The following is a 20,602-nucleotide window of genomic DNA, read 5'->3' as shown; positions in this document are numbered from 1 at the left end:
TACGTTTGGAGAAGAGGGGGCACAGAATTTAATGAAAAGAACCTCTGTCCAACTGTTAAGCATGGGGTTGGATCAATCATGCTTTGGGGTTGTGTTGCAGCCAGTGGCACAGGGAACATCTCACGAGTAGAAGGAAAAATGGATTCAATAAAATTTCAGCAAATTTTGGATGGTAACTTGATGCCATCTGTGAAAAAGCTGAAGTTAAAGAGATGATGGCTTCTACAAATGGACAATGATCCTAAACACACCTCGAAATCCACGGGGGATTACATCAAGAGGCTTAAACTGAAGGTTTTGCCATGGCCTTCACAATCTCCTGACCTCAACATAATTGAAAATCTATGGATAGACCTTAAAAGAGCAGTGCGTGACAGACAGCCCAGAAATCTCGAAGAACTGGAAGACTTTTGTAAGGAAGAATGGGCAAAGATATCTCAAACAAGAATTGAAAGACTCTTGGCTGGCTACAAAAAGCATTTACAAGCTGTGTTACTTGCCAAAGGGGGCAGTACAAGATATTAGCTCTGCAGGGTGCCCAAACTTTTGCAGACGCCATTTTTTTTGTTTTCTGTTATTTTGAAAGTGTAAATGATGGAAATAAAATCTAACTTTTGACATTATAAGAATGTCTAATCTGTAATTTGATGCCTTTTGGAGATTTTTCCATCTTTCCTTGGCTTCTTTATGCACATTAATACAATTTTTAGCTGGGGTGCCCAAACTTTCGATCCCCACTGTATGTGTTACTAAACCCAGGACCCTGCATTCACTATATCTGGTCTCTCACACTACACAGAACATGGAAATGCAATTATCTTAGTAAATAAATATAAACTGGCAAACATGGGTCTGTTTTAGTGCTAATGCAGTCTGGTGAAAATGTGGGATTTATTAGTTAATGATCTGGTTTATTTCTTTTTCTTCTTTCTTTACTGTCAATCCCTTTTTCTTTGTATGTTTTTTTCCCTCTATTCCTTTATAAGGAATTTTGCCGAGACAGATACCAATTGTTCCACATGTAAACTTTAGGAGGGCTTTAGGGAGTGCCTAAAATATAAATATACCTTTTCTAAACAGCAGTATATAGCAGTCCTGTGACTTTTATCAGTGTCCAGCTGATAGTTTTCATTCACCCTTGATTGTCCTATGAGGCTGCTGGACCCCTGATCCTCTGCCTGGACAGCACTTATTGGCCCTGTGCTGATCACATGCACTCTCCCAAGAAAAAAAAAACTCTCTTGCAATACACGCCAAACTGAGCATATATAGCTTGCCCCCAAGTCTCTGCTCTATCAGCAGATGGATTGGGGACAGTAGAAGCAGGGGAGGATCAGAGAAGTCAGGATCAAACAGCCTTTTTACACAATACAGAGGATTAACTCCTTAGGCTCCACAGTGAATATAACAAGCATGCTTTACTGCATACACAGATTGATGTTGCTGTTGTGGGTTTAGTAACCCTTTAAGAAATCCCCTTTACTGATTTGTGATTTTGTTAGGCATGCCCATCTAGGTTAAATCTGAGGTCATCTTGGGAACCTGAGATATGATTGTATCTACCCATATATTGGATCTTCCTTGTAGAGAAGAGTAAAAAGAGATTGGTAGAGGCAAGATTTCACTCAGACTGAAACAGATTGCATGATTATGTTTCAGTGCAATCTAGGTTGGATGGGAGCCAGTTTGTTTATCTATCAGTATGTCAGTAAAGCCATCTATCTGGCTATTAGGCTTAATGTTAATTTAGCAGTTTCCATAATAGTATAGGAAATTAGCAGCAACACTTGACTGTTTGCAACTGTCTAAGACATGGAGCTATTGTGTTAATAAGACAGCAGTGAAAGGAGATTGATTATCATCCGAGAGATAGCAAGCGAGGTGCTCTAGTCTGACCTCCCAAAATCTCTGCAGTGAAGTGAATGGCAGGCACAATACAATAAAATTCATCTTGATAGAAATAGTGGAAACAACCTTGCAGGAAGGGTACTAAAAATAAATCTTGTCTGCTATTTAACATGCATAGTAATGAAAGCTCTATCAGTCTCACAATGCTGATCTCAAAGATCACCCTGGTGCTGGAATAATCTTGTCTCCCTGTCAGGTCTTGGTTTGTGGAAGCGAAGGCAGACTGTCAGTCACGTTGTTTCATGGGCTCAATCTGTTTTATTGGCTGGAGTGTTTTGGTCCACAAGCATAACTCATAATAAGTTGTTTTTCATCCACAATGTAAAGAGATGATTTAATAAATAAGATATTAAAAATAATTTCCAAAATGTATATAAAAATGTGCAATCATCCAAACAATACATCTAGTTAAATCAAGAAAATGAAGACATTTGGAAAGCGATGTGGTATTACATAACAGCATGTATTTGAGTACTGCTTTGCAGTTTCTAGTAATTTTGTGTAGTTGTGGCTAGCAATATACACCAGTCAGCCATAACTTTATGACCACTGAAAGGTTATGTGAATTAAATTGATATTCTCTTTACAATGGCCATCAGTAGGATATATTAGACAGCAAGTAAACATGGTTTCCCTGAAGTTTATGTGGTGAAAGCAGAAAAAAAATGGGCACCATAGTTATTTGTGTTTGGGGCTATGTAGCCACAGACCAGTTAGTGTGCCCATGCTGACCCAAGTCTACAGCCAAAAGCACCTATAATAGGCATGCAAGCATCAGAACTGGACCACGGAGCAATGGAAGAAGTTGGCCTGGTCTGATGCATCACATTTTTTTTCCATCATGTGGTTGGCTGAGTGCATGTGCATTGCTTTTCTGAGGAGGAGATGGCACCAGGATGCAGTATAGGAAGAAGGTAATCTGGCAGAGGCAGTGTGATGCTTTTGGCAATGTTCTGCTGGGAAACCATGGGTCCTGCCATTCATGTGGCTGTTATTTGGACACATACTTTCTACCTAAACATTGTTGCTTACCAAGTACACCCCTTCATGGAAACCGTAAAATGCAATCCATGTGCAACATCAGTGCTTGAAGCATATGGGGTCATGAAAATAAAACAGGTGTTTGACTTTTTTTTTGGATGAGCTATTTTGAATGCAGTCAATAATCGTTTACCTATTCTGACCATAGAGTGGAGAGGAGACTTTCTAAAGAATTTGAATCTAATTTTGATTCAAATACATTTGTGTCTTAAGATAATACTTTGTTTCAATTATCCTTGTAAAGCTGGCCAAACATGGCTCAGTTTTTTTGGTCAGCCAGTGTTGTTCTGTTCTGACAGCAGGACTCCTCTGCTGTCAGAATACATTGATCATCGCTGAAGCTGATTGGTTGCAGTGCTGATTGAACAGAAATTTTCCAACAAGCTCATTTGTGAGAAGTTGATCATTAGATCAACTTCCCATGAACAGCAATAGCCATAGGTGGATAGAAACACAGTAGGTCTGGGGGGGGGGAGCCCGAACATGGCGGCCGAGGAGAGCGTGAGGCACTAGCACTCTGCTAGGCTCCGCTTTCCATCCTTCCCAGGGACCCTCGGAAATAAAAAAATGAAGGGGCAGACTCACCGGAGTTAGGTGGGCCGAGCAGGAGAGGCCGGAGAGCAGGGGAGCTGAGTGGCCCGTGAAGAGAGGCAGGAGCCGGGTCAGCCGGGAGACGAGGAGACGCGGCGGGATCATGTGACAAGCCGCGGAGGATCTCTGGGAGGAGGTGAGACCAGCCGGCATCCCGAGCAGAGAGGGAAGTGCCGGCTCACTCCTGGCCTCGTTCCCCGGTGTGCAGACTGGCCCTGGACCCTGGAAAACTGTGAGAAGCAGCCTGTAGCCTTGTGATGACCTCCAGGTGACCGAGAGACCAAAGGAGACCCGGAGGAATCCCCCTGGGACTGAGAAAGGCCCTCTACCCGACGACCAGAGCCTTTTACAAGTAAAGAGACGGGTGAGTGTGAGCGGCTGGGGCTTTTTACATACTGGAACATTGTGTGTGTACTATAATCTCCTGTGGCTGAGGGGAGAAAAAAAGGTGAAAGAGAGGAGGGGGGATTCCCAAGGGTCAAGAAGAGGTGGAGAAGAGAAGAGGAATAAGGAGACACAGAAAAGTAAAATAAAAGGAAAAATAGCAAGGCAAGGCTGGGTTAACAAGCCATAGACATTTGACTTACATTTGTATAAGGGGTCATAGAAGAAAACAAGACCCATAGAGGACATGAAGAATAAAGGAATTAAAGGAGCAGGACTCAAAGGGTCTCAAACGGGAACGATTAAGAAATATACTACTCAAGGAAATAGTACTCCAGAAAGGCCCCAAGATACTAGTGAAAAGGGTGAAATGGAAATCAGTCTGGGAAGTAACCCTAGATTATCACTGGACATGAATAGCAGCTGTAGTCAACAAACGGTGGAAAGGCTGGAGAAAAACGAACCTGAGGGTGAACTACATGTACCAAATAAAAAAGAGATGACAGAAATGTTTCAAAGTCTGGAGAAAATGATAAAGCAAGAAATGACATCTATTCGGAATGATTTGGGGCACCTGTTGCTGAGAGTGGAGGAAACAGAGGAGAAAGTTAAAAATCAGGCCCAAACCATTGTTAAACTAGAAAGGAAGATAATAAATATGGACTTTATTCAGAAAAAACTTCTTTATAGGATGGAGGTTCAAGAGAATAAAGAAAGAAGGAGTAATCTTAGGGTACGAGGAATCCCAGAGTCTGTAAAAGGGGAATCACTGTATGAACTAGTTAGTAAAATTCTAAACTCCATAATGGATAGAGCGGAATCAGAAGTGATTAATCTGGATGGAGTGTTCAGAACAGGAAAGTTCAAACAGATCATGGGGAAGGAGAGACCGAGGGATACAGTTGTTCAATTTCAAAAATCTGGGGACAAAGATAAGATTTGGAGGAAGAGTAAAGGAAGATCAATAATTAAATATAGAGATTTAGATATCCAAATCTATGCGGACTTAACATCAGAGACCCTATGGAGAAGAAGATCCTTGAGACCTTTATTGGAACAAATGAGAAAGCAGAAGGTGCAGTATAGATGGGGAACCCCAGAATGCCTAATTGGATGGAGAAACGGAGTCACAGCCTATCTGAGATTTCCAGAGGAACTGAGAGTCTTTTGTGAGAGATTGGACTTGCAAAGAATGGAAATAGAAGGATGGGAAGAAGAAAAAGGAGAATTAGAAGATATAAGAAAAGAGGACTGGCTGCGGGTTAGGGGAAGAAGAGGGGGCGGTTTGGGGTGGGGGAGAGAGGGAGGGGAGAAATAGAGACTCGATTTTTTTTTTCTCTCCCTTCCATGCTCCTCATTTCCCACCCACCCCCTTCTGAAAATAGGGTATTTCTTCTGGACTGATTTCATCTTTTTTTTTTTCTTTCTGAGTCAAATTTTTAGAGAGAGGTAAACTGGGGAGGATGGAGGAGAGGTGAGCCGCCCATGGGCGGAGGTCAACCCCAAAGTCTTAAATCAAGGGTGGGAATGATCCCACAAATGATTAGTAGGCACTTTACAAGCCTAAAAAGGGATGGGGGGAAGGGGGGAGGGAGGAGACGAGAGTTGGGTGGGAGGGAGGGGAGGAGGTATTGGGTCAATACTCTTCATGACAGAAGGGATAAAGAGGAAGAGGCAATCTGGAAGAGAGATGGAGTTAATTGGGAATGATGGAAGAAATACAGTTTATAACCTATAATGTGAACGGGTTGAGTTGTCCAGGGAAGAGATTTAGGTTGTTTAATGAGTTACATCATAGGGCTACGTCAGTGGTATTTTTACAGGAGACGCATTTTGAGATAGAGGCAAACGTGAAATTGAAATCCAAACACTACCCAACATGGTACTATGCAGATTCTCCAATTAAAAGAGCAAAAGGGGTTGAAATAGGTTTTGCAAAGAATATGAGATTTGAGCTGGAGGATAGAAGAACCGACCCGGAGGGGAGGTTTTTATTCTTAAAAGGTAGACTCCAGGGGATTGAGTGTACTTTAGCCAATATATACTGCCCTAATAAAAACCCGGAGATGTATATGAAGGGTCTGCTGAAAAAATTAATGGAATTTAAAAAAGGGCGCCTGATAGTAGCTGGAGACCTAAATTTCTGTATGGACCCACAAAAGGATAATACCTCTTCCGTGCAAAGACAGGGGAGTAGGTCTCTGAGAGCTCTGAAAAAAGTGATGCATGAATATCAACTAGTGGACACTTGGAGAATAAAGCATATGAAAGACAGAGACTATACCTTCTTCTCTAATGCACATGAGATATACTCGAGATTAGATTACATCTTAATAGACCATCAACTTGTAGATCATCTGGTTAAAATTGATATAGAGACAAGGACGTTCTCGGACCATGCTCCGGTTGTAATGAAAATGGGATGGGGAAGAAGGTGGACGGGAGGATTAGGGTGGAGGTTAAAGAGGGTCTTCTTCTGGATGAGGATGTAGTTCAGAAAATCGAGAAAGAGATTAAAGTATACTTTAAGGAGAATGAAACAGAGGACGTATCGATAGCTACAGTCTGGGAAAGTCATAAGGTATTCATAAGAGGAATCTTGATTGCGGCGGGAGCAAAGAAGAAAAAGGAAAGAAGAGAGAGGGTCAGTGGGCTCTTAAAAGAAATATTGGACTTGGAGCAGATCCATAAGAAGAAAATAACAAAAGATACGAGACAGAGGTTATCGGATAAAAAAGATGAGCTAGAGAGGTTGATGGATGAGGAGAAGAGAAGAGTATAAAACAGGGTTTTGAACGAGAGATATAGATGGGGGGACAGACCAGGAAGATATCTAATGAGAGCTTTGAATAAAAAGAAAAATAGGAACTATATAGAAAAGATAAAAAGTTCAAAGGGGGAGTTGGTCCACTCAAATAAAGAGATTATTAAAGTGTTTACGGAGTATTACAAAAAGTTATATAATATTAGCCCCCAAGGCCCCCTAAAAGAAGCCCAAGAGGGAATTAATGAAAAAAAGATGACATACTTAAAAAATGCGGGATTACCAAAACTAAGTGAAGCACAGTTGAACTCCCTAGACGCAGAAATCTCCCAGGAAGAAATTAAAATAGCATTAAGAAGCACAGGGGGGGGAAAAAGCCCAGGCCCGGATGGATATACAGTTAAGTACTATAAGAAATTTAGTGAAGTACTGCTACCCAAGTTGGAGAAATATATGAATGCTCTGGGAGGGGGGATGGAAGTGAGGAGAGAATCCCTACAGGCCCATGTAGTACTTATTCACAAGGAGGGAAAAGATCCATCTCAGTGCTCCAGCTATAGACCTATCTCATTATTGAACACAGACACTAAACTGTATGCAAACAAGAAAAATTGGTGTGGCGCTAAGGTAAATAACACTAATCACACATATTATATATAAAATATATATACTATATAAACAAGTGTTTATAAATAGTCATGCATAAATAGACCTCTAACATAACCCCCCAACAGGGGCACGTGAATAAATGCTTGTGATGGTAACACAAAAAAAAAAAAAAACACCATGCAAAGGAATGTAAAATTCCTACAAGTGACAGAGGTGCATAAATTACAGTCCACTACACACAAAGACTGTGATCCTTGAACAAGCGTGAAAGTGCCACTGGTGTCACTGGTGCCACAATCCAGAAATGGTAAGAGTGCCTCCTCACCTCCCCGCACTGACCACAAGGGCCAATACGCCTTTGCACCTTATAGGTGTACTCCTCGAGTGCCAGCCGGTACAGGTCCACACTGGATGCTACCTCAGACGCTGTTATCCCAAATGCCACCTCCAGCTGCTATATAGTGGTGGTATTAAACCACCCGATGATGCTCAGAGACATAAGAAGAGACTTGCCATAGCGTGATACCGCAATATTTATTGATAAAACTGTATAAAAAACAGAATGCCCACTCACATGTCCATAATAGGAATACAGCCTTAGAATAATCCTCCTGTATCCTCGTGCTATGGGTGTACCCGGAGTCCCAATATGGCGCGTGCGTCGGGAGTGACGTCACCGCGTACCGGAAGTGTCGTCAGGGCGTACCAACGCGTTGCGTCACGAATACCACGTGACTTCATCAGGGTCTGATGACCCTGATGAAGTCACGTGGTATTCGTGACGCAACGCGTTGGTACGCCCTGACGACACTTCCGGTACGCGGTGACGTCACTCCCGACGCACGCGCCATATTGGGACTCCGGGTACACCCATAGCACGAGGATACAGGAGGATTATTCTAAGGCTGTATTCCTATTATGGACATGTGAGTGGGCATTCTGTTTTTTATACAGTTTTATCAATAAATATTGCGGTATCACGCTATGGCAAGTCTCTTCTTATGTCTCTGAGCATCATCGGGTGGTTTAATACCACCACTATATAGCAGCTGGAGGTGGCATTTGGGATAACAGCGTCTGAGGTAGCATCCAGTGTGGACCTGTACCGGCTGGCACTCGAGGAGTACACCTATAAGGTGCAAAGGCGTATTGGCCCTTGTGGTCAGTGCGGGGAGGTGAGGAGGCACTCTTACCATTTCTGGATTGTGGCACCAGTGACACCAGTGGCACTTTCACGCTTGTTCAAGGATCACAGTCTTTGTGTGTAGTGGACTGTAATTTATGCACCTCTGTCACTTGTAGGAATTTTACATTCCTTTGCATGGTGTTTTTTTTTTTTTTTGTGTTACCATCACAAGCATTTATTCACGTGCCCCTGTTGGGGGGTTATGTTAGAGGTCTATTTATGCATGACTATTTATAAACACTTGTTTATATAGTATATATATTTTATATATAATATGTGTGATTAGTGTTATTTACCTTAGCACCACACCAATTTTTCTTGTTTCTATATGTACTTTTTGGTGTAAAGGAGGGTGTTGGCAGCTTAGTGTAGGTTTTTTCGTCATCTGAAGTGCAGGAGTTTTTTAATATTTTTAAACTGTATGCAAAGGTGTTAGCAAACAGGTTGAGGGATCTGATGCCTGAATGGATTCATGGAGACCAGGTGGGCTTTGTACCGGGGAGAGAAGGTAGAGATAACGGCTTGAGAACCCTGATGCTTATTCAGAAAAGTAGAAAGGGGAAAGCCCCGGTGGTGCTCTTGTCAATTGATGCAGAAAAGGCATTTGATAGAGTGGACTGGGGCTTTATGATGGACAACTTAAAAGTGCTGGGGATAGATGAGAGAATGCGAGAGTGGATAAGTAAATTATATAGGGAGCCTACTGCAATCATCACAGTAAATGGGGAGAGATCAGAACCCATCGGAATGTCTAATGGTACAAGACAGGGCTGTCCACTGTCCCCTCTGCTATATGTATTGTCACTCGAACCTCTGTTGTCAATAATAAGAAATAGTGGATCGGTAAAGGGAATTCAGATAGAATCCATAGAACATAGAGTAGCGGCCTTTGCGGACGACTTATTGTTCTATGTGGGGAATCCCCGAATAACTCTCCCAAATATAATGAAGATTCTGAAGGAGTATGGTGAACTATCAAATTTAAAAATTAATCCAACGAAAACAGAGATCCTGAATATTAATATACCAAAGAATGAAAAAGAAAAACTACAAAAAGAATTCCCCTTTATATGGAGAGAAAAAGAGATAAAATACCTAGGAATAAAACTCACTGCCTCATCTAAGCATTTGTATAGATTAAATTATATCTCTTTAATAAATGAGATCAGGGAAGACTTAAAAAGACTAGAAGGAGGAAATCCATCCTGGATAGGACGTATAAACCTAGTCAAAATGGTAATTATGCCTAAAATACTGTATAGATTTCAAATGGTACCAATTAAAATTCCAGAAGCCTTCTTTAAGATAATGAAAAAAATGTTAACAAGATATATTTGGAAGAATAAAAAACCTAGAATAGCATATGAAACATTGGGTAGGACTAAAGAGAAAGGGGGATTGGGCCTACCAGATGTCAAGAGATACTATAAAGCAGTGGTTTTAGCAAGAATATATGACTGGACATTTAACCATAAGGGGAAAAGCTGGGTAACAATTGAAAATGATCTTAGTGGCAATAGATTGAGTCAGATAATATGGGTTCCACCACAGTTCAGGGGAATTAAAGAAAGCACAAGTATCTACACTTTAAATGTCTTTAGGGTATGGGACAATTTACACAAAAACATGAAATGGGAATTTAACTCTATATTAATGCCTCTCACAAATACTGAGTACTTCCCCCCGGGACAGGATAAGATATCAGGGAGATGGTTTAGAAAGGAGGATACCCAATTGAGAGATGTTTTGGTGGAGGGAGAATTGAGATCACTTAAAGAGTTAATAGAGAAGAAGGGAGATATTTTTATTAGAATAGATGAGTGGAAATATCATCAATTGAAAAGTTTTATTGGAAACCTACCGAAACCCCTGAGAATAAAACGGGAGTGGAATATGTTTGAAAGGTTGTTAGAGACACGAAGGGATGGGAAGCACGGTATCTCAAAAGTGTATAGAATACTCACAGAATTAGACACAAACACAAAGTTAATTTTTATGACAAAATGGGAAAGGGATATGGGAGTTGGGTTTGATGAAGATAGACAGAGAAAGATGTTTAGATTGATACACGATAATGTTAGTATGAGAGAGGTTGAGGTTAATTATAAGTGTGTGACACGATGGCATATTACACCGAGTGTAGAGCACAAGATGAATGGGGAAAACTCAAATATGTGTTGGAGAGGATGTGGAGAGATAGGCACGGTGTTTCACATATGGTGGGAATGTCCGAAAATCCAGGCTTTTTGGAAGATAATAGTTAAATTAATTGAAGAAATAACTGGAATTGACATAGGGTTAGGCCCAACAACGTGCCTCCTACACAATGTGGAGACATCTGTAAATAAATATAAAGATTCAGGTATTTGGTACTTCTTGAATGCGGCGAAAGGGTTGATACCCAAGTTTTGGCGGAAAGCTGAGGTACCGAAGGAGGTAGACTGGATTAATAGAGTAAACCAGATAGGTAGAATGGAAAGATCATACCATATGCAAGAAGATAGGATGAGAGTTTATTCCAAGAGATGGGAAAAGTGGGAAAGAGCAGGATTGAAAGAGAAATATAGGAAGATATGAACTAGGATGTTAGCAAAAAAATTAATAAGCCTCAAGAGATTAGAAAGGGCTAGAGTCTGCAGAGGGGGAGGAGGGGCGGGAGGGGGGGTAGTGGGACGGGAGGGAAAAGAGTTTTTAGTAAGGGAAAGGTTATATAATTGTCTATTTGTATGAGAATTATTTCCCTTTTTGGGTTTTTGTATTAATATGAAAAATTTAATAAATATTTAAATTTAAAAAAAAGAAACACAGTAGGTCTTTACTGAATGGACCAAATTTCGATCCATTTATTGGTAGCCTAAAGTAGAAGTAAAATAACCCATGACAATTATTATGCCAATGCAGGAGCTCATTGCCAGACAGTCCCAAATTGTGCCTTGGGTCTATCAACAGTTTGCCTCCCTAGGTCAAAGTCAGAGAAACCTATTTACATATCTGTTTTATAAATTAGAAAATTCATTCATTCAAAAATCCCACGTCATAACATACTGTTTACCGATAACACTTTACAGATAATGTAAATGATTCCTCTTCAGACCATTTAATCATCTAGAGACTGTGGAATGAACAAGTTAAACATGTCAAGCAAGTCTCTTCATTTGGCCATGACTCCAGCTATTACTAGAGAATTCTAAGACATTATGAGGCTGTCCAAGACATATATTATCACTCTGTTCTAGATCTTGCTCCCAGCTGAATATGGCCTATAAATCTCTAAGTGGTCATTCTTATAAGGCGCCTGAACCACTTCAACGGAAACCGGTCAGCCAGACTGCCATGTATCAGTTTCCTCATAAGTTGAATTTTCTGTACATACACCCATGACCATGTTCTTTCAGTAACTGCTCATAGCTCATAACCATATAAGATACTGTATCTTATAACCAGAAAAGCTGATCTAAACTCAAAAAGGAAAATAATTATATTATAGCTATACCATCCATTTACAGCATGTGGCTGCTGCATTAGTTTTCTCTAAAGCCTTTTTTTCACTTTGTGATCCTGCCACTAATACACTTCCTGTCCTATGGTGGCAACACTCACTGTACTATATCTATAGAACAATATTGCTGTTACCTTAGGCCAGGAAGTGTGCTAGGACTACAGAACACTTCCCCCTCTCTACACCTCCATAACATGGGGTGGGGCATTATTTGACCCATAAAGAACTTGGCAGAGCTGAAAACAGTACCAGCTAATATCAGTGCAGCAGTGGCAGAAAGTAACATGCTCACTGGATTTATGGCAAGATCAGCCAGTATTTTTGGGCACTTATAGAACATATGCAAAAATGGTTTTGGTGGTATATTAACCGCCTCCTGCCCACTATATAAGGAAATGATAGACAGAAGGCAGTCCTCTTGTTCCGGGAGGACGTCGTATGGCGTCCATCCACTCTAACTGCACGCAGCGTGGTGATCGGTGGTGCGCTGTGTCCCTGGGACACAGCGGATCATTGATCAGCGGAAAGAGTCGATGACGTTGGGTCTGTCGTGATGAGCTGATCGCATGTAAATAAGGAAATGTCAGTTATTGGCATTCCTCAGAGGGGACATGTACACTGATCATCAGGGCACTGATGATCAGTGCCCTGATGATCAGTGTAGCCCAATCAGTGCCCATGAATACCACCTGTCAGTGCCACATCAATGCCACATATCAGTGCCTACCGGTGCCCATCAATGCCACATATCAGTGCCCATCTGAGCTGCCTTTTAGTGCCAACTATTAGTGCCAGTCAGTGCCACCTATCAGTGCCATATATGAGTTCTGCCTTTCAGTGCCCATCAGTGATGCCTGTCAATGCCCATCGGTGCCACCTACCAGTGCCGTCTATCAGTGCAGCCTCATTTGCGCACATCAGTGAAGGAGAAAAATCACTTATTTACAAAATGTTATAAAAGAAACTAAGAAACTTTTTTCAAAAATTTTGTTTAGCAAAAAATAAAAAACCCAGAGGTGATTAAATACCACCAAAAGAAACCTCTATCTGTTTCATAACCGCGCAATTGTCATTCAAATTGCGACAGCGCTGAAAGCTGAAAATTGGCCTGGGCAGGAAGGGGGTAAAAGTGCCCGGTAGGCAAGTGGTTAAAAAAGACCAAACTGGATCTTTTAAAAGATATTCATACACTTACATGCACTTTAAGATTGAACTAGAAAAAATATAAATGCAACTTTGACTGCATGTGGCCTTGATTTAAGGGACGAGCAAGAAAGGGTGCATTTGTGTTTTTCACTTTTAGCTGAGCACCTCGTCATTAAAAAGTAATATTCATAAAAGTAAACTAGTAAGTAGGAAAAAGTAATAAAAATGTAGATTTCAATATTTCTAGAGTCCACATAATCTGCAAAGTGCCCAAAAGAACAAACCTAATTTAAAAGATTACATATTTTTATAAATTATCCCTTAAGTGACATCCCCCAAGTCTGACTCTTACCTGCCTGCACTTCTTTGAGATCTGTTCTATGAGGCCTGCTGGGAGCCACACAATCTCTTCTCAAGTGATTTCGGGAATGGACTTTGATTTTTCCCATGCATGCAATCTCCATTGACTCCATTGATCCCTGTGATTACTGTCCACTGTTGTAATGAAAGATAGGCGACCTTTCTCTGAGAGTGGTTGGAAATTGTGGTGAGCATACATGGAAGAAGTAGAACCTGGCCTGGAGAATTCTGGAGAAGAACATGTGGTGGCTAGAGGAGATCTCAATGGAGTGGGGACAGGTAAGAAAAAGACTTGGAGAGGATGCTATGGGTGGACCAATAAAGAATAACTCTATAAAAGGCTAAGTCCATCATTTTGAAAACAAAATAATAAACACACCCAGGGCAACAGGAACTGTCACTAAACTGACATCACCTTACTTGTGTTCCATTGAACTTGTGTTCCAACTTCTTGTGAATGAATGATGCGACTGTGCAGTTGGAATCACTCACAGCCACTCCAATATTTGTCAATTTAAGTTTGGCAGTTTCTGACAGAAGAACCCCCTGCTCCTGCAAATGGGGGGAGGTGGAAATGAGGATTGGGGGGCTGTAGCCTCTGACCATGTTCAGAAAGATAAAGTAAGCCTGTAAATTACATCCTTAAAATTCCAGGTTAAAATATGTACTTTTGCAGTCTGTAGAACAGCTCCTTGTTCTCTGCTTCTCTATTAAATTGTGTGTGGAGGTGCATTTGTCTCTTTGGTCGTTGTGTGTTTGTGTGTTGGGTGGGGGGGGTTTGTAGTGAAGTTTTGTGTTGTAGTCTAAAATGTGCATGACAAAATTAAAAAATTGGATAGTTTATTATTGTTTTAAAACTCGCTTGCTGCCTACTTCATGTTAACTAACATAAAATGGGATCCAATCTGTGGTTTTTGCCAACACCGTACTTCAAAATGTGTAAAAAGGCAAGATTACATTAACATTTTACATGATGTTACCAGATTCTTGTCCATTTAACAAGCAAAACGTTTAATTGCCAGATTGTAAAAGTGGTAATCTATTTCTTCGGAATAGAGTTGAAAGCTGTATGCTCTATTGATCAAGAGAGAATGAATGCAAACTTTAGACCAAAGTAAAGTGTTTTTGTCTTCCCATAGAGGTTCATTAATGTATAAGATTAATACATTTGTGAGTACGTGCTGCAATTCAGCAGAAACCAAGTTGAAAGAATTTTCACGCCATCCAGGCACTTCAGTGTGGGGAGTACAATGCTGTGTTTTAAACTTATGCAATCACTTTCAAAAGTATTATGTGATTAAACATTAATATGTTAATTTATAATATTTTATAGGGTAAGAAGCAAGACATTCCAAAAGAAGAACAAGGTCCGACAATTAAAAATTTGGATTTTTGGCCAAACCTCATTACTCTTATGGTCACTATCATTGATGAGGATAAGACTTCCTACACACCTGTTTTAAACCAGTGAGTACTAAAAACTGAATACATTCGTCAGTCATAAACTTCTCCAAATTTACAGAGCAACAACCCATGTTTACACCCAAGAATTTTAAGAACTGCTACAAAAAGACTGATGCATATTTATGCTGTTACTTTAAGGCCATATTAGATGAATCTACTTACTTGTAAGAGTCACAAATGTCAAGACAGCACTTTGAGAGCCAGCTTTTTTTTTTTTTTTTTAAGTAAACGCCAATTAAAGTAAAACTTGGACCACATTTTGGTATTGGATAGGTTGGGAAAGAGGTGAATTACTTGTATTGCTGTATGAGATTTCCCCTCACTTTGTGTTGCTGGTTCATGTAGACATGAGATCACAGTCTAAAGGCCATAAAAAAAAATCATTCAGGGTTAGAAGAGACCAGGGTTAAAAAAGACCTGACTTCAAAGAGAAGTGCTGTATCAGATAAAAAAAAGCCCCTGATGCTCGATCTGATGCTACACTGTCTCCCGAAAGCTGTACATTTGAATGCTGATCGCTCAGTTCTTGGTCTTCAGTGAGCAGAGATCGGTGACTGTCAGTCACTGGATCTTTGCTCTGTCTCTCCAGAGCTCACTGGAGCACTGAGCTGGGGGGGGGGGGCAGCGCGCTGAGAGGCTGAGCCAGCTGCTGTTTAGACATCTGGGTGCGTCCATAATTCTTTGACCATACTTCTCCCTTAATCTTAAAGGAATGATTACTTTCAACCAAGAAAGTCATACCCTGCTGATGGAAACTCAATTTTTCTCCTGTGATTGGATGGCTCATAGACATAGGGCTGTTCTCTGATCTGACCATGTTTGCCAGTTCTCATTTCAGCACACTGGCTTCACCTTACCCTGAACAACCTCTAGTCTGAAAAAAAAATATAAATCACCATTCTATGTAGAATATGGGGTATCACCAGAACAGATACTGAAATCCAACGTAAAATCCATGTTCCACTCTAATTATTATAAAGTAGAAGACTTGTGTGTTATATCTTTTATTTGATTTGGCTTTATTTCGTTATACCCAACAATGTCACTGATGCTGTTAGCTAGAAGAATTCCCCCCTTGGTATCATATATTGTAATAGAAAAGGTTGGATGCTGTAATAGTGACTATTGATTTATCATGGCCAGCTAACTTCTATTATGGTTCCTAGTATACATTGGCCTCAGAAGAGCAGACATAGGTGTTCAGTCTAGCAAAACATGATGGATGTTCTTTTCATCTGTGCTTCAGACTACTCACTTTGATTATATCAAGCAATTACATATTTTCATTGGGTAAAGCATACTCTTGTGCTTAGACAAAATAAGTAACCTTGGATAAAATATTTGAAAGCAGCTACAACTTATTGTTGCCTTTGTGAAAATACAACTCTTCGGAAAAAGCTAGCATTGTGGATCATTTTATGTTATCGCTAAAAGTGTAACTACAGACACATTTTTATTTAGTTTGGATACAGGGGAAAAGTTAGATCTTGTCATATCTTAAAGTGTTACTAAACCCACAACAGTAAGATCAGCCTGTATATGCAGTAAAGCATGCTTGTTCTACTCACTGTGGAACCTAAGAGGTTAATCCTCTGCATTGTGTAAAAAGGTCCTTTGATCCTTCTCTGTTCCTCCCCTTTTCCAGACGACCTCCTCTTATCTCCTAATAAGACAGACTGACCCATAGGCATTGGGCACATGCTCAGTTTGGTGTGTATTGCTGGAGAGGGTTATTTTTTCCTCTTTGGGAGAGTGTATGTGATCAGCACAGGGCCAATTAACACTGGTCAGACAGAGGTCACAGGTTTTGCATATTCCTAGAGCAGAAAGAAAAATCCTCCTACAAGCTTCAGCTAGTGCTTGGCTGAGCACTGTTATAAGCCACAAGACTGCTCTAACTTCTGATGAGAAAAGGTATTTAGCAGTTTATAGTTACTAAAATAATTATGTTTCCATGTTCTGTGTACTGTGGGAGACCAGATATAGTGCATGTAGGGTCCTGGGTTTAGTAACACTTTAAGTCAAATCCATATTGCCATATTTTGCCCTGATAATCAGGAATGAGCATGTTTGAATACTAGTCCAAACCAGCCTGAGCTTTCCCACAAGGAAGCTGGCACTAAAAACCACCAATCGTAAAGGGCTGAGGCAGTCCTTGCCCTGCAGCCGTGTGTATACATGCCTCTTGTAAACATATGGCTCTGGGGCAAGGCATGCCTTGGCCACTTATGATTGGCAGTCCACAGTGACAGCTTCCTGGTGGGATAGCAGCTTGAGCTCATCCTTACTGATGCAGCATTGTCCTTCACATTCTCTTTAGGTGATAATGTTGTCCCTGGGAAGTGAGTGGAAATATTTAGCTACTGAACAAGGCTGGTCTAATTGTTTTCACAGCCCTAGATTCCGATTATTCAAATAGACTCTGATAATAGAATTCTGATAATAATAATGCTGTATCCTGTGTAAAAATTGATTAGTAAAATGTAGTCATTGAAAAAAATTACATCATGCTTTCAAGACCAGAATCCTCTTCCTGCTGGTCTTGCAATGAAAACATGGACATGTGCTAAAAGCAAACTAAAACACCAAATGGCATTTGACAATTTAGAGCCAATTAAGTGTCTTTAGTGTGCTAGCTGGAAAAAATGCTGTCTGGCCAAGAAACCTCTACTAAGTAATCATATTTGATTTCTTAGAATAAGTATTATGTATAGAAAATAATATCTGTCTATCAATTAGTGACAACTTAAAACAAAAATTTAAAACCTACTTTCTAGGTTTTGCCTTTCTTGGTTTCTCTTTTTTCCCCCTCAGCAACATGCTAATGACATTTTTTACCTTATTTAAGACCCAGTGATATCATCTCTATACAGTGCAGACAGATCATGGCTGGTTGTGGGGGGACTAGCAGGGTGCTGCACATAGCTTCCTGAAAACATCACATCACTCTGCCTCAGTACTCATTACTCTTCTCAAGAGGTCCCTAGCCCAGAGGCAAGCAGTGGGCTTGGTCTTGGGAGGGGTTATGCAAATATTAAAATGCCTTGCTGGAAGGGTCTCCATCTGAAGGAGTGGGCATTCATAGGTAGGTAATGCCCACATGTGATGCTGAAACTTCATGCTTGAAAGAACTGAAATGAAATAAATAAGATGGACAAGTTGAGGATAGTCAGGCCAGGGAGGAAAAAACTATTGTTCTGGATGTCCTTCAGCCAGGAAATGAGGTGGGAACTTTCAGACTTGCTGCAGTATCTAATGTACACTGTGTCAAACCTCACAATGTCTAGTGAAATCAATGTAAGCTGGTATAGCACAGGAGAGGAGCCTATACAGCCCCAATTGTAAGGCTTGATTCAGATTTAAGATGTTCATAGAGGGTGGACATATCATTTGTACAGGCTGTACAGCGGCCCTGTGGCTACTTAGAGGCCCATTTATAGTGGATGCGGGTGCTGGGACTTCTCCTAAGGTATCTGGACACTAGGGCAGGTAACAAATGGCAGGCACTCATCATGTTCTGGTCTGTAATTTCTAATTGATTTTGGGTGTGACTAGCTCCATAACTCCGTGCCTTATTCTGGGCATTAAGACACACAGAATGGGTGGCTTTAAGGCAAATAATGCAATTGTTCCAGAGCTTAATAAATGAGGTGAAGCTTCATTATGCAAAGAATACCCAATCACATGCAGAGCAAATAAAAAAACAACATTTTGATTGCAAATGGTTGGATGATGGAAGTTAGCAGAGCTTGCCCTGATTTACTAAGATCTGCAGAAACTGAACTTGCAGGGTGCAAGTGCACAGTCTGCTTTCCTTTAGTAAATCAACCGCAGTGTGTCTCCCATTTCCTCTTCACACAATGTGGACTGAAAGTGAAGGGGTGTTTACTATCTTAGCCCAGTTGAATATTGTGGGATTTAAGGCCTGATCTGTTTTGCAATGCTTTTTTGCATTTCGCTTTGCTTTTTTACAAACACGTTTTTGCCGTGTTTTTTTACCACTTTTTGAATTTTTTCAGCCTTTTTTTTGTTAAAGGGGAAATGCTTTTGTTGCTGGGCAGAATCAAAACGCGGCACAAACGCACTACCTGCATTTCAGCAGCATCTGCATTGAACTCTATTGTAGCAACAACACTGCTTTTTGCGTTTAAAAAAGTGCCTGACCCTTTCCAAAAACACAGCAGCTGAAAAACGCATAGATGTGAACATGTGCCATAGGAAACCATGTTAAATGGACTGTAGTACGTTTCTGCAAAAAACAATAAAAAATGCATTGGTGTGAACCAGACCTCAGGGTATGGCAAAAATGTTTTCCATATTTATCATATACTGTACTAATCAGTGAATATTACAATTAACTTGCTTTGTAGGATATGCATTCAGTATGACCTATATAAATAATCAAAACTGCTTGCAGAAACCCTTCAGGCTACCTTGCAAACTAAGTTTTGTATAACTGTGCCTTATAAGCAGTGATGTAACAGTTTCTAGCAGAGTTTAAAGGGAAACTAGGAATGTAGATACACTAGCAAGTTCAAAACACATGCCGTGGATTAGTTACAGTTGTACTATCAGCGTTTCTGTCTATGCCTTTATTAATTAAGTGGAAAATCACAAGTAGTATGGTTGAGCAATCAGAAGCAGCCCTAAACCAGTACGTTGATTGTTAGTCAAATATTCTAAATAATCCAAAAACCTTTTACTACTTCAGAGTTAGATGGTGAAAGAGGAGAGATAAAAGAAGGATGTCAGATTTCCTGACACTGTCATTCTTCATCCTAATGAGCGCTGAAAGTGAGAAATATGCGACTAGCTCTTTCTCCCTGCTGGATACTCTTGTGCTTCCTGAAGCTGAATTCAGTAATCATGTCTGTTTGCAAACTCAGGTAATCATTACTGTGTGATTGTGATGCTGCCACTATTTGTGTTCCAATGTGATACTGTTTTGAAGTCATTCTTCCATCTATTATAAATGCTAACCTGCTGGCTTCTTTACTCATTTTCTGAAATAGTGATTGCAAATTAATCTTGCTTCAAATACATTGCATAAAGGAAGTGTGATGTGGAATGATCATGAATTTGAGCACCTAGTAAACAAAGAAGTCCTAGAAATCAAGCCCATCATGATGGAAACAAGCTCAGTCAAGTAATTGTGTTGCTTGTAGCAGCCCAAATCTCTGTTTTACATCTGTAGTGTAGTATAGAAACATTTAGGATAGGTGTTTGCCTTGGGAAGAACAGTTCATTCTCTAATTATGAGACGGGGGGGATTTGATTTATTAAAGACAAATAGAATGATCACTTTGCAAGGGAAGTTGTACTTTGCTAGGGAGCTTTCCCCAGATCTTAGCAAATGAGGTCAAGCTCTGGTGACTTTCAGCATCCATTTATGTGCAAGCAAAAATTGTTTTTTTTTCCCTTACATGTGATTCGGTGTTCTTTGCAGAGTAAACTGACACAACATTCACTAAGCTCTGGGGAAAACATTTTTGAAAAGTTAACCGCGCATTTGGCTTTAGCAAATCAACCCCTCAGTTCTCCTCCTCTAATCATGAGGCTCAGTGTTGTTCATTTGAGCTTGACAGTAATGATATATCATTGCACTAGCTAATGTGTCATTCATAGTCTGTGGTAATAGGTTTTTTTTTGT

At 40.4% G+C, this 20,602-nt stretch overlaps 1 protein-coding gene across 1 annotated transcript in view; it reads left to right on the top strand.

Moving 5' to 3' along the window:
* Positions 1 to 20,602, top strand: part of LOC149451491 (protein unc-13 homolog C-like) — a gene marked incomplete at its 3' end in the record, with an annotated part of 532,349 nt that overhangs the window by 459,131 nt on the left and 52,616 nt on the right. Inside the window, exon 18 of the mRNA XM_089690607.1 lies at positions 14,822 to 14,955. Coding sequence (XP_089546733.1) covers positions 14,822 to 14,955 — 134 coding nt within the window. The remainder of the gene's footprint in view (positions 1 to 14,821; positions 14,956 to 20,602) is intronic.

This window comes from Staurois parvus, unplaced genomic scaffold, assembly GCF_062004578.1.
Source record: "Staurois parvus isolate SC_StPar_1 unplaced genomic scaffold, SC_StPar_1.0 ptg000536l, whole genome shotgun sequence".
Lineage (NCBI taxonomy): Eukaryota > Metazoa > Chordata > Amphibia > Anura > Ranidae > Staurois > Staurois parvus.
Note: the sequence above shows the minus strand (reverse complement) of the source record. Positions and strands in the feature narration are given on the sequence as shown.